The 13,972-nt window shown below is 45.9% G+C and overlaps 1 protein-coding gene across 2 annotated transcripts in view; it reads right to left on the minus strand.

Annotated features, from left to right (window-relative positions):
- The window catches only part of Abhd12 (abhydrolase domain containing 12, lysophospholipase), an 81,306-nt gene that overhangs the window by 11,281 nt on the left and 56,053 nt on the right, over positions 1-13,972 (minus strand). For both annotated transcript variants that reach the window (XM_028893436.2, XM_037205283.1), the window contains exons 3-4: positions 4,737-4,842; positions 2,325-2,444 (exon numbers count right to left, since the gene is read on the minus strand). In XM_028893436.2, coding sequence (XP_028749269.1) covers positions 2,325-2,444; positions 4,737-4,842 — 226 coding nt within the window. The remainder of the gene's footprint in view (positions 1-2,324; positions 2,445-4,736; positions 4,843-13,972) is intronic.

Raw genomic sequence — 13,972 nt, forward strand, 5'->3', positions numbered from 1 at the left:
CACAACAGACCTCCACCCCGCCTGCCTGTGCCACTCAGACATCCCCAGCTTCCTAGGGCCAGAGCTACCTATGAGTATGGAAGCTGTGCCCCAAGGAACTTGTCCAGGTACCTTCTTCCTGTCTGGACCCTCATTTCTTATCTGGACCCCTGGTCACGGGACGCCTTTCTGCCTGCTGCCTCATCAGGCTGCACTGATATCTCTTCATATGCATGTGCCATACACACATAAGGGATATACCTAGACCCAGGTAAGTGAGCCCTGGACCTAGCTGCTGGGCCTTCATCAGCAGACCCTTGGCTCTCATCGTAGTAGATGAGAATGGCTAGCTCCCCAGCAGACCAGAGTCTTCTTATCAGGCATTTTTTACTCCCTTCTTCATCCTTCAAACCTACTTTCCTTCTTTTATAATGAGGGCTGAGGCTATTTCAGGGACTTGGTAAATGGGAATGCCATGGCAGGGACACATGAGTGAGGGAGAGAGAAACCAATACGTTGTAGCACAAAAATGCAAAGAAATGGGTTCAAGACCAGAAAGAACTCTTGCCAGATGTTTTTAGTTAGCTATCTTTGGAAGACAGCTTTCCTAAAAACCCCCAAGCCCCCTCCATTGACTGAAAAAAGAAAGTGGGGCTGAGAGCTCTGAAAACTACACCTTTGAGAGACGTCAAAGCTAGGATTGTGAGACTGATGGACCCTGCTTGGGAGGGAGGGATAGCTAGAGAAGAGTGTCAGAAAGCGAGCCAAAGCCTTTGAGAAATGGGGGTGTAGACAGGACTTAACAGAATACAGGCACTAAAGGCTGTCTCTGGGAGTAGGAAGGCACAGTAAATCATTGAATGTCACCCTATTCCTTTCAGACATAGCTACAGGAAAGCTTTGTCCTTTTTATTTAACATGTGACTGCCAGAAACATGTGTCACAACCGACTATAATTTTCTCATTTATGGAAAGATGCTACAAGAGCTGTTTATAGCTACTTGGTCTTTGAAAAGCAGAAGAGAAACCTATTGCAGCTTGTCCCCAACAAAGCAGACTGTAAACTGTGCAGAGCATGTGTGACTCAGTAGTCAAACATTCTGTTGTTGGCACAGAGACCAGCCTCGTGGGCTGTGCTTCTGGGTTCTTTTTACAATGCCCTCTGTATGGCTCCACAGCAGATATCTACCCAGGACTGCCTTCCCCTCCAGAAAGACTCATACATTGTTCTCCTCGCTGTTTCTACCTATAAAAGGTCTACCTACCTCACAGCTACCCTCACACTGCCCTGCTGGTGAAGGCTGCCTCCCTTCTGGCTCCTCCAGGCTCTCTCACAGGCAACCCAAAGAAGCATAGAAAAAGGGACCCTAGAATTTTCAAACAATGCTTTCCTTAGAAAAATGCACCTCCCTGCCTCCCCTGCCCCTTCTGAACAGCATGCTGTGGTGTAAAAAGAGCCTGAGCTTGTTAGGTGGAAGAGCAAATTCAGCTTAAGCCAGCCTGAAGCCCAAAGCATCTGGGGTAAAACAGAAAGGCCCAAATGGACAGAGTGTGTACTTTCTCAGCAGCCCATCAGGACACACCGAGGTTGCTCGTATCAAAGCTGCCAGCAGACCGCTCACCCACACAGGCAGCCCAGGACACGTCCATGCATGCTCAGCCTTCAACTTCCCCTCTGGCCACTTTTTAATACTCTCTGTCTCTTTTTTAGAAGTTGGGGGCGGGGAGGGAGAAGTAGCGTGCCTGCCTTTTTCTATAGCTGCCCAGGTCTATACCCTGGGGCTATCTCAGCTAAGACAGACTCGCCTGCCATTCTTCAGACCAGGCGTGGCAAACACAGAGAGGTGAAAGGGAATCAGCATTTTCCTCAAGGTGGACCGAGGCCACCAACAAGTGCCACCCCCATCCCTTCTTTAAAGAGAAGCCCTGCTTCCTAAAGGACACACTAGCAGACACAGTGCCCTTTGACCCAAAGCAGGAAGAAGAAACACCCTAGGGTGGGAGGAGCTCAATCTCTTTGGCAGAGACACATCGCCGCCACCCCTCCCCCCCACACACACACCAGATTCAAATTCCACTTCCAAAGCTGCTGCTCAGCACTATCTCCCAGGGAGCTCTGGGTAGATCCACTGGTCCTCAGCACACGGGGATGCCTCTAAACTCTCCCGGCCCCAAAAGAAGGCTACCTTCCTTGGTTCTGGAGAAGCTCCCCTCGCATGCAGTAGGTCGGTAACCTGATTATGTAGAACACAGGCCCACTTCAACTAGTCTAAGCTAATACATTTCCAGCCTAAGAAAGAGCCGGCCAGGTACCGCATACGCGTCACACCACCGTGTGGGCTTACCTGGTGCCTGCATTCCCATGCAGGTATAGAATGATGGGGTGGTTGGAAGCCAGAGCATCCTCATACCACATCTGGTCCTTCCCTTGGGCATTTTTCCACCAGATGGAGGGGATGGTGTGCCTGAAGACAGAAGTAGAGAGGGAAGCAAAGTCAGATGTCCCTTCTGCCCAGACAGTGGCACTTATATGAAGGTCTATGGAGACAGAAAGCAGCAGAGCTCCTATCTACATACAAGTGGACAAACAGGTAAGTGGCATATTATCTCATCCCTCAAAAGTAACAAGAAGTGAAAGCTGCAAGGTCAGCGGCTGATAGCCTTAGACAGAGCAAAAGGGCCTCTTGTTAGTCAAACAGCTTGTTCTGGTGGACTTTCTCCAGATACGAGAGAAATCTATCCTGCATTAACTAGAACTTTCTAGATAGAACCTTCCTGCAATCTAGAACCACAAATACATGGACAAATTCACCATCAGCCAGGCTGACCCAGGCTCTTGGATATTGCTATTCTATATACAAAGATATAGAAAGATATACAAAGATATACAAAGGCCAAAATGAATACTGTTAATCACTGGGGATGGTTTAAATTGATGTCTATTTTTCCTCTAAAAATCTTAACCAAATTTATTCTAGACACCAACGGCATAAACCTCTTAAAAATCAAGTAGCTAAGCTTGTTCTTGTTCTCTCTCGTCGTCGTCCCCCCCACTCTCTCTCTGTCTTTTCAAGACATGGTTTCTCTGCATAGCCCTGGCTGTCCTCAAACCCAAGAGGTCCACCTTCCTCTGCCTCTCAAATGCTGGGATTAAAGGTGTGCACACCATTGCCTGGCTATTGTTTCATTTTAATGCATCTCTCTTGTCCATTCATGAGGATCAAGGTTTTGTGTTTCTAGCCACTATAATTAATCACTCCCATACAATCACAAGCTATAGTACCAGACAACTGAGAGGCTGTGGCGGGAAGATTGCTAGATTCCAGGAGTTTCAGGCAGCCTAGGTAATCTATAGTATTGATGGAGTAGTGGGGGAAAGAAGGCAGCCTGTTTTAGATGTTTGGAGCTGACATTCTCCTAGAAACCAGACTATGCCATCTTGGAACTGTTGGCAGAAGCCCGGCGTACACACCTCCAACCTGCTGGCAGAGGGTAGCTGACACTGAGCTCGTAGCCAGGAATGGTGTTTGGTTTGCACTCAGGCCTTTGCAGAAGCTGGTGGGGGAGTCTGAAGAGATGTAGTGAGGGCAGTTGAGAGCGGAGCCTGTTGCTTCCCTAGACCCAAGGTCATGGAATGGTCTAGATGGACAGGCAGGGGCAGTAGCAGCTGTCCATTACCTTGAGATTTACATGGCCATCCCTCTAACTCTTGTGGGAATTAACAATGCACACAGGTGCTGTCCATGCTTTCTGCCTAAGTACCACCATGACATTCTCCTGCACAAGACAGAACCTTGCTCCCGGTGAAGGGCCAATCATTCTCCCCCCATACAGCTCTGGACAAAGCAGGTCGGATTCTTGACAGTCCCACAAGCACACATGGGTCAGCTACTGCTCAGTTAAACTGAAGAAGAAAATGACAAAAAGACTCTGCTCCCAACGTCCTCTGCTGAGAACAAGAGCCTCCCTTCTTGTTCTCTCTTCTTTACCACAGACTGTCCACAGGAGGGAGCATCTGAAGGTCCCCTCATCCATACTGGCAGCCTACTCACTGGGTTCATTTACAAACGGCTCACACACACGGTGGGTTTCTAAGGCTGCAGAAAGAGACTTTATGGCAACTGAAAACTAGACCCAGCTAAGATAAAGGGGCAGTTATTCAGAGCTGCTTCAAAGGGAAAGCAGAAATGCTGATGCAGTGCTGGTCAACTCTGACCCAGTTGTTCAGGAGTCATCACTTACAGAAAAAGTCATTAAAATACATCCCAAGGACACCACAGAGAAGCCACAGGGCCTACATTCAGTGTAAATGTAGAGAAGAAAGAAAACATCCCTCTCATAGGCTCCTGAGAAGTACCACAGGTAGTAATGTTTCACTTCTCTGAAGAAGTACATTCAAGCCTGTATTCCTAATTGTGTGCTTACATTCTTTTTGTCTCTAGACTGTTTGTTTGGTTAAAAAACAAAAACAAAACCAAACCTTGGAAACAAGACTCTAAAAACAATGTGGTTACAAAGCCTTTGCTGTTTCAAAGGCCTCAGGAGAGAGCTTGGTACCATCTCCCTCTACACCACTGAGATCAAATTTAGCTGAGCTCTGCCCTTGGCCTTAAGAATGGGTGAAGATAAAAACAAGCAGCAGTACCCCGAGCCCAGAGTCAAGGACACTGCCTGAGCTGAGCAGGGCCCTTGGAGCCTCCTGAAGAGGCCCAAGAAGCTAGTGCCTCGACCCTGCAGCCTGGGCTGCAGACACTCACCAGACGCCAATAGTCACATCATCCTCTGGCTGGAGGTAGTAATTGCAGGTATGATTCAAACCTTGATCCTGTGGTTTTTTCAAGTCAATGAAATAGGGAACCCTCACTGTAGGGGACAAAGAGATGAAGTCCAGGTTAATGGGAGAGGATGAACACACACAAAGGAACACTTTTGCTCATCCATGCATTCACATACACTCTCCAGCACACAACACATACACACACCACTACAATACACACACCTCCCCCCCAACACACACACACATGTGTTGACAGGTACACACCCCACCCCACAGCATAGGACAAACTCTCAAAAGGCATTAGGTGCTTTTCTGTCAGGATTTTGCAACATGAGAAGCACAATTCAGGGAAGGGGTAAAGCTAAGAAGAACTGAAATACAGCTTGAAAACACTGCAGTAAGGGCACAGCCTGGGTGGAGAAGACAGAGGAAGGGATGGTCTGTTGTTGTTGTTGTTGTTGTTGTTGTTTGGATTTTGGAGACAGGGTTTCTCTGTGAAGCTTTGGTGCCTGTCCTGGATCTCACTCTGTAGATCAGGCTGGCCTGGGACTCACAGAGATCCACCTGCCTCTGCCTCCCAAGTGCTGAGATTAAAGACGTGAGCCACCGCCACCCAGGTGAAGGGATGGTCTTTAACGGGATAAGTCGGCACAAGACAGGCTGAGACACAGGGAAGAAGACCCTGCAGAGGAGCTCAGCTAGGCTACAGCTGAAGGCTGGGGCCAGGGTGGCTGGCAGACACTGGAAAGGGGAAAAAGAATAAGATGATGGGTTCAAGAGGGAGAGACGGCAGAGGTCCGAGTGTCTGGCACATCACTTAACCCAGAAAAGACATCAAAATGGATGAATCCAGAACCTCATCCATAGTGAATTCAAGGCAGTCTTACAGTTAATAGTCAAGGGCAGTAGGGCCACAACTGAATCAACCTGTATGCCAAACTACAGGAGATCACAGAAGCATCAGCTATGGGAACCATGCAGGACAGGTAGCTAAGAAGGACACTGTCCCACTGTCACTGCTAACACAAGCAAAGGACATCAACAACTGCAACCACACCACATGTGGCTGGGAGGGGGAAGACAGAAAGACACATGCCAAGTTTTGAGTGTGCAGAGAGACTTATTTTTTCCTTTATATATCACTGTACTTTACTGCAATGGCAAACAACTTTTGAAGAAAAAAAAATGAATGGAAATATGAAAAACTTAAATGAATAAACCAAAAAGCGTAAGCCCCAAGGTGTAATTTATCCTCGCCATGGGGGAGACTGACAAAGAGTGGGATGGTCCTGACTTCTGGGTGATTACCATCTTTAGACGGAATCCATTCATAGCTTTTTTTTGGGGGGGTAGGTAAAGAGGGGGGCTTCAAGACTAACCTCACACATTATACAGCAGGTCTAACTCACTTCCTGAAATGCCATGGACCTCAGTAAACACCTGCTGAATAAATGAACCATTTGATTCATGAGGACACAAGGATGTACATGCTTCTTCTCACAAAGTCCTCTGAGCATCTTCCCCAGGCCTTGTTGGGAGAGGAATTCTTCCTGGGACTGCTGTTCACATCACTACCTTCCTAATCCACATTTCCCTGAAGCAGGAGGCTGAAATTTTAAATCTCTTCTAAGTTTCTGTTATATGCTGAATAATGTCCTCCCTCAAACTCTGAGAACCCAAGACCATGCCCTCACTTAGAACCCAGGTATTTTCAGAGTAACAAAGTGTAATTGAGGTTTCCAGAGTAACCTCTAACCCATCCTGACTAGCAGACTTCTAAAGAGAGAGGCCATGTGAAGACTGTGAGTAGATGGGTTGAGGTTTCTGCAAGCCAAGACATATCAGACTGCAGGCCACTGCCAGCTGATGGAACAGGCAGGAGGTGATGGCGTGCTTGCCCACTATGCACAAGGATGGAGTTCCATCCCTAGTACAGAAGGAAGGGCGAGAGGAAAGGGAGAAGAGGGACAAAGGATGGACTCTATCCAGGTGCCTCAGAGGGTGCCAACACTCTGATCTTAGACTTTCAGCCACTGGTACTCCGAGACAGCATTTTTGTTTTAAGCTACCCTGAAGACCTGTCAGGAAAATGGACGGTCACACTAACACATTCAGATTTTATTGTGACAATGGTGTACTGGAGACTTGGGAGTCGTCTGGCACGGAAGCAATAGGAACGAAACCAAGCAAGGCATACATGCAAGGCTCTAATGGGGCTCCAGCTTCCAAGAAGGAAGGAGCCAGCACTGGCTGCTCCCTGAACAAAGGAGAAGCAGGCCTTTCCTGTCTGGCCTGAGGTGGGGTAGAGGCTGAACTACAGACTGGAGCTGCTGGAAGGTCTCCAGGGGCAGAAGACCAGCTGCACAGAGGATCAGCAGGTCTGCAGGAGGGTGAATAGAACCTGATTTGAGGACAATGACAGCAAAGGAAGGACCATAGAAATGTCAGGACTTTTTGTCCTGTTGCAGCACCCATCAGAGAGCTAAGGGCTGATTTAAGTTTTCCATTGCTGACAGTGGGACCCATGAGGCTGTGACTAGAAAGAAGTCTACTTCCTGTGCTATAAAGCCAATCCCATGCTTCCCTCTCAGACCTTACCACACACTGGAACTTGAAAGCTGCAGCCTCATTTGCAGGTGAAGTTAAGATAGGATAAAAAGAGAAACAAATGTGCCAGCAGTGGTGGTGGTGCATGCCTTTAATTCCAGCACTCGGGAGGCAGAGCAGGCGAATCTCTGTGAGTTCAAGGCCAGCCTGGGCTACAGAGCAAGATCCAGGACAACCAGGACTGTTACACAGTGAAACCTTGTCTCAAAAAACAAACAAACAAAAAACCCAAAAAATTTAAAAAATTAAAGGGACTAAAGAAGGAAGAGAAGCTGGCACCCAGTTTTTCTTTGCTGCTGACCAGGGTGGGGGTGGGTTGTCAAACCTTCAACAGGGACGGAGCCAAAACTGCTCACTGAGATCACTGTCTTTCTGAACCTCCAGATTGCTGCTGTTTGTTGTTTTTTACTCTTTTGGGGGGCCTGCCACCCAGCTCCCAAATAAATCACACATGGAGGCTTATTCTTAGTTATAAACACCTGCCTTAGCTTGGCTTGTTTCTTGCTGGCTTTTCTTAAATTAGCCCTGCTGTCTTTTGCCTCTGGGCTTTTACAAACTTTTCTTACTTCTGTAATCTTACTTTCACTCTTACTCCATGGCTTTCTGTGTAGCTGGGTGGCTGGCCACTGACGTCCTCCTCCTTCCCTGGCTCCTTCTTTTTTTCTCCTCCCAGATTTCTCCTTCTGTATGTTCTCTCTGCCTGCCAGCCCTGCCTGTTTCTCTCTCCTGCTTCACTACTGGCTGCTCATCTCTTTCTTTCTTTCTTTCTTTCTTTCTTTCTTTCTTTCTTTCTTTCTTTCTTTTTTTTTTTTTATAGTCCATTTGCTTTAATTCCTCTGGCACAACATCCCTTATACACAGCCTCAGTTCTGCTCTCATGTCCAGCTCCTTTCTTGCCTGATTTCTCTATATTTATCTACTGTCCCCTCTAGGTTCCATCCCAACTCCCTCATCTAGCTCTGTCTCTTCTAGGTTCTCATCCATCTAGTTCCCTCCCCCATCAGCTCCTCTCACATCTCCTCTCTCATCTGGCTCTTCCCCATCTTGTTCCTCCCCATCTGGCTCCTCCTCATCTTCCATCTCATTCCTCTAGTCCTCTCTTTTAGCCCTCCACTCCAGTTCTTCCCCATCTCATTTTGTTCCTCTCAAGTTCCCACCCATCCAGCTCTTCCATTCTCTTCTCTCTTCTCCCCTGGCTCATCTCTTTCTTAAACCATCAGGTGTTTTAGACAGGCACAGTAACACAGCTTCACAGAGTTAAACAAATGCAACATAAACAAAAGTAGCACACCTTAAAATAATATTCTACAACACCAGATGCCATCTCAGACAGGATATTAAAAACAGCAAGTGAGCTATGCTTACATAGGACATATTTGTAATTATATCAGCACCCCATCTCATCCCTAAATCTAAACAATGCACATCATAAACCCACTTTTCAGTTTTATTCACAAAAGTAAATTCTTTAAGAATAAGTAAACAAGCTCATATATTTTCACTTAATTTTAAAATTTCACTTAGGCCTATTTTTTGCATTTGAGCTTTGCTTAGTCTTTAAACCTTGTTTTAAGTTACATTCTTTAAGGAATGGAACCTAGAAGGCCACAGGATTATACATAGCCATAGTAAAGACATTTAAGCATGCCTCTTTTTAAAGGACATCCTCATGATGATGGACTCTTACCCTCAGGAACCATAAGCTAAAATAAACTCTTCCGTAAGTTGCTTTTGGTCACAGTGTTTTATCACAGCAACAGAAAAGTAACTAATACATAGATTTTCTGTCTAAACACTTCCCAGAAAGCTGGTCTGTCAGTTCACCTTTATTCCCGATTTAGTCAGGAGTGGAAAGGGAAACATAGGGAATACCCTGCAGTCAGCAGATGCTGCCCTTCATGTCCTTGCTTATGTAGACCTTAACATAGAGCCTGGTCAGTCCCCAGGGTCATACTGCCCCCAGAGAATTGCAGTTACAAGAACCACCTGGCCAGTGTGGGTCTAAAAGATCAGAAATGCTACAAAGCAGGAAATTAGGATAAGGAGTGCATTAGGTGAAGGTAGCTTGAGTGCAGTCATGGGATCACCTGGGCCAGATGTGTAGCCCATGCTTTCTACCCAATACTGGCTCCCTCTCCTCTCAAGCGGTTATTATATCTCTCTCAGCCATCAATCCTTTGTGATCCCCATGATTGTGGAATGCTGTCTGGAGCCTACCCTGTTGAGGCACTGATTCATGCAATAGTTAAAGCAGGAGCAGAGTATGTGGCTCAAGGGTATCACAAAAGAAACAGGTCCCTCCACAGAGCATTCATTACTCCATCCTCCACAGATGTGATGGTCCAGCTCTCATCACCATCTCTCACAGGTTCCTCTCAAACAAGGCTTGGATACATAGGTCAGAAACCCTACCTCTGCACGTGTCTGGCTTCTCCAGATTTTCATCAACCCCGCCTTTTTTTAGCCATGCCACTACGTATCAGCAATCATAAACACCAAGGGGCATGACTTGGAAAAGATCCTTCAATACAGGTACTCAGTAAAGAGCGAGAGAATAAATATGCAAATGACTAGAACACAACTTGATTTCTCACTCCTTTTTAAAAGCTGACCTGGAAAAGTATCTGAAAGGGTAAAAGCCTGGAGCTACTAAACCGGGATGGGCATTTGTGACTGCCTGGGGATTTTTGTTATCGGGGTGCATCTCATTCCATCTTTTTAAGTAACAGAACTTCCCTGTACCAGGTGAGGTGCCAACAAAGGAAGGGCTGAGCGGGTTATCTGGGTTTTATCAATTCCAATTACTTTATACGATCAACCAGGGGCTTCCATGGGAGATAAAGAAATAAGAAAGCTACGTGGGTTTAACCAGGACTGCTCAGGGGAAAGGTGAAGGAGGCCAGTGTTTAACAAAACTAACCCATTTCCCAAGAAGGTCTGAACAACTTCTCCCTTGCCTCTGCCTCTGAACCAAGACCTTTCTTTTTCTGGGAGACATGTTCCTAACCCTTGAAACAGGATAGCAGAGTGACAGCTAGGGACCTACTCCAGCCTCTCGGACCTCAGATTCCAGGCATCACACAAATATTACTAGGATGGGGCTGGAGAGATGGCTCAGCGGTTAAGAGCACTGGCTGTTCTTCCAGAGGTCCTGAGTTCAATTCCCAGAAACCACATGGTAGCTCAAAACCATCTGTGCCCTCTTATGGCCTGCAGAGATACATGCAGGCAGAACACTGTGCATAATAAATAAATCTTTTAAAAAATATCACTGGAATGGAATCAGACTTGGGAACATCAGGACCCAAGAAGCATGCTCATAGGAACAGGCACTTGACCAGCAGGCAATAAACTACAGTATTAACAAAGAGTTGCTCAAAGTGATTTTCACTGTTACTTATTCTATTCAGGGTTTTTCAGCTAACTTTTTTTTCTTTGTACAAGAATTATAGTTTTTTTTTTCTTTCTAAGAAAATGCATCTAAAAGAGAATACTGCTTTAAATCAAAGGTGCTGTACTTCCTCTAAAGCTTATTTATCTGGCTGTAAATTTATTTTAAGATAAATTTGCTATACACTCACGACTATATTAACCATGCCCTGAGCCCTAAAGACTGTCAGGATGGATAGACACCTCTACTGCTTCCAGTCCAGAGCAAACAAGCCCAAGCAATTAAAGTTGGCCACACTTAACCTAGAAAACCAGCACGCACGCCCCTTCCTCCCAGGAGAGCAGCCCTCACAGTGGAAGTATAGTAAAGAGAGGCCAGTGCTGCTGTGAGAAAGGCTGTGGGGATGGCTACCCACTGCCCTAAAGTGATGCCCAACCATGCCAAGTTCTTGAGTAACTCCAAAAAACATAATTCTTTGTAGTGGGTGGTACATGTGTGTGCTAGCGCACAGGAATGGAGGTCAGAGGACAACTTTGTAGAGCTGGTTCTTTCCTTCCGCCTTTACAGGAAGTTCCAGGCTGTCATACAGCAAAGCTTTATTTGCTGAGCCTTTCTCTGGACCTTAAGTAACTCAAAAAATTCTTTTATAAATTTTGTTGGGGAGTGTGTGTGTGGGGGGGCTATGCTAGCTCGAGAGATTAATATCAGGATATCTTTCTTAATCACTTTTCTATTATTATTTATTTAGGAGAAAGAGTCTATCTGGCTGGCCTAGAACTCATTATGTAGACCAAATTAGCTTTGAAATTACAGCGCTCCATCTGGCCCTGCCTTCCATATGCTGGCGTAAAGGCATGCACCACCATGCCCAGCTCTACCTCAGTTTTTAAACAGAATCTCTCACTAAACTTGGAGCTCCCCCATTTCAGCTAGGCTGGTTAGTCACTGAGCCCAGGATCAGCCTATCTCTACTACTAGTGACCAGGTTACAGGCATGTGCCACCACACTCAGTTTTTTTATGTGGATGCTGGGGATCCAAACTCAGATCCTTACTCTAGAGCAGCACCAAGTACTTTATCCATGGAACCACCTCCTCAGCTCTTTGAGTAACTTAAAAAACAAAACAAACAAAACCAACAATCCAGAGACAGATTTTATCCTGTTATCCCTTTAGAAACACTGCACAGGAGGGACTCACTGGTACAGTGCATGTGAGGCCCTCGGTTTAAATTCCACTTCTCCAAAATCAACACAATCCCAAACCAAACCTGCTCCAGGCCCCTCTGCCCCCAAGCGGTAGGCAGTGGAAGGAAAATGTTATGGGGAGCATCAACCTAGGGGCAGCCATTACACAACCTCCTCTCTGTGACACACATTGGACTAGAGAACTCCAAGTTCTGTGCCTATGGCACAGTTACTATGTCTTCAGAAAACCAGCGCTGTAAAACCGTGGGCTGTGTCTAACGCAGACCACAGAATCCAGTGGAAAAAATCCAATCCAGATCTTTGCTGGCACCTGTGTGCCAAACAACAGAGAACACACAGCCCTAGGCTACATGGGTCAGTTCTAAGGGCTACACCAATACATTTACAGCCCTGTGTCTTTGTGTTTGCAAACCCCAGCATCTTTTCTGTACCTTCTTTAAGGGACACTAACTCAGAAAAACACTGCCTTGTTGTTTTAAATGATTTTGTTCCTTCTTAAGTTTATTCCTTACAAGTTACCAAACTTAGAAGTCATAAATTCCTAGAAGGATCTTCCTCTTGAAAAACTAAAATATCTCCTAATACACACATTTCTGATTCTCTTACTAACTTAAAGAATAGAAATTCCTTGTTAGTATTTTGCAAGTGTCTTAAGTCTGTTATAGACTGAACACCCAAACTTTGTAAAAACAGACCCTACAGAGCCTGGAATTCTGTTACTACAGGAGGTGGGGGGTGGGGGTTGAATCCTGAGACATGCCTCCTCCCACTGGCCCTGCATCTTGGTTCTGCCACGTCCTGGGCTATACTCACATGGACTGGATCCTCACAGTCCCTTCTCCCTGCCCAAAGCTTGCCTGCTGTCTCCCAGCATCAAACTTGCTTCTGAGTCTCAAGCTCTCAAACACACAAGGGCCTGTCACTCAGTAAGCCAACCTTGCCAAAGATCTGGTGAGGAGTCCACCTCATCCCATTCCAACACTGACCATAGCCATTTCCATGGCCATAGTTAGTGCCTCCCACCCTCCTCTGCCTCCTTTGGGGTATAAAATGATATTTCTGAAAGGACTGTTTCTAGCAAACATACCTAGGACCTTCTGCCTCCTGCCTTATAGCACAATACTTCCTCACTTTTTCCTCCTTCTTAAACCCCAAACAGCTTTGGAACCACACAGGGTGAATATTAACTCAAGGACCTAAAACTATCTGTTTTGTAAACAGCACAAAATTCCACAAAAATCAAAATGTGTCAGGTTTTTGTTTGTTTGTTTGTTTTTGTTTTTGTTTTTCAAGACAGGGTTTCTCTGTGTACTTTTGGTGCCTATCCTGGATCTCACTCTGTGGACTAGGCTGACCTCGAACTCACAGAGATCCACCTGCCTCTGCCTCCCAAGTGCTGGGATTAAAGGCGTGCGCCACCACCACTACCCGGCTTTTTTGTTTTTTCGAGACAGGGTTTCTCTGTGTAATTTTGGAACCTTTCCTGGAACTCACTCTGTAGCCCAGGCTGGCCTTGAACTCACAGAGATCCACCTGCCTCTGCCTCCTGAGTGCTGGGATTAAAGGTGTGTGCCACCACCACCCAGGTTTTTTCTTTTATGGAAAACAAAACAGATTTAAATAAAAAGGGGGGGAACACCAATAATAACCCATTAAAATTTTAATTTAAATAATTAAAAAACCCATGAGGCCTCATTATTGTTATTATCTTTAAAGACTCCGTTCTTTCCTATGGCATGTCACTAACAAGACAACTGTTCACACTGCTAACATTTTTATCCACTTTGGCTCAAGAGAGACAATCACCTCCAATGCAGTACAGTCACCTAGAGACCCAAATACAGCCCTGGCTGGTAATACCATCATTGCCATGACACTCAATTGGACAAAAGGTGCAGGGAATGTCCCAGGTCACAGACCTATACTATTCCTGAGTCTGGGTGGTGGCTCTACTTCCCTACACATTGTACACTTAAAATTTATACATTTTACTACATACAAGTTCAATCTC

The sequence above is a fragment of the Peromyscus leucopus genome, chromosome 4 (assembly GCF_004664715.2).
Source record: "Peromyscus leucopus breed LL Stock chromosome 4, UCI_PerLeu_2.1, whole genome shotgun sequence".
Classification (NCBI taxonomy): Eukaryota; Metazoa; Chordata; class Mammalia; order Rodentia; family Cricetidae; genus Peromyscus; species Peromyscus leucopus.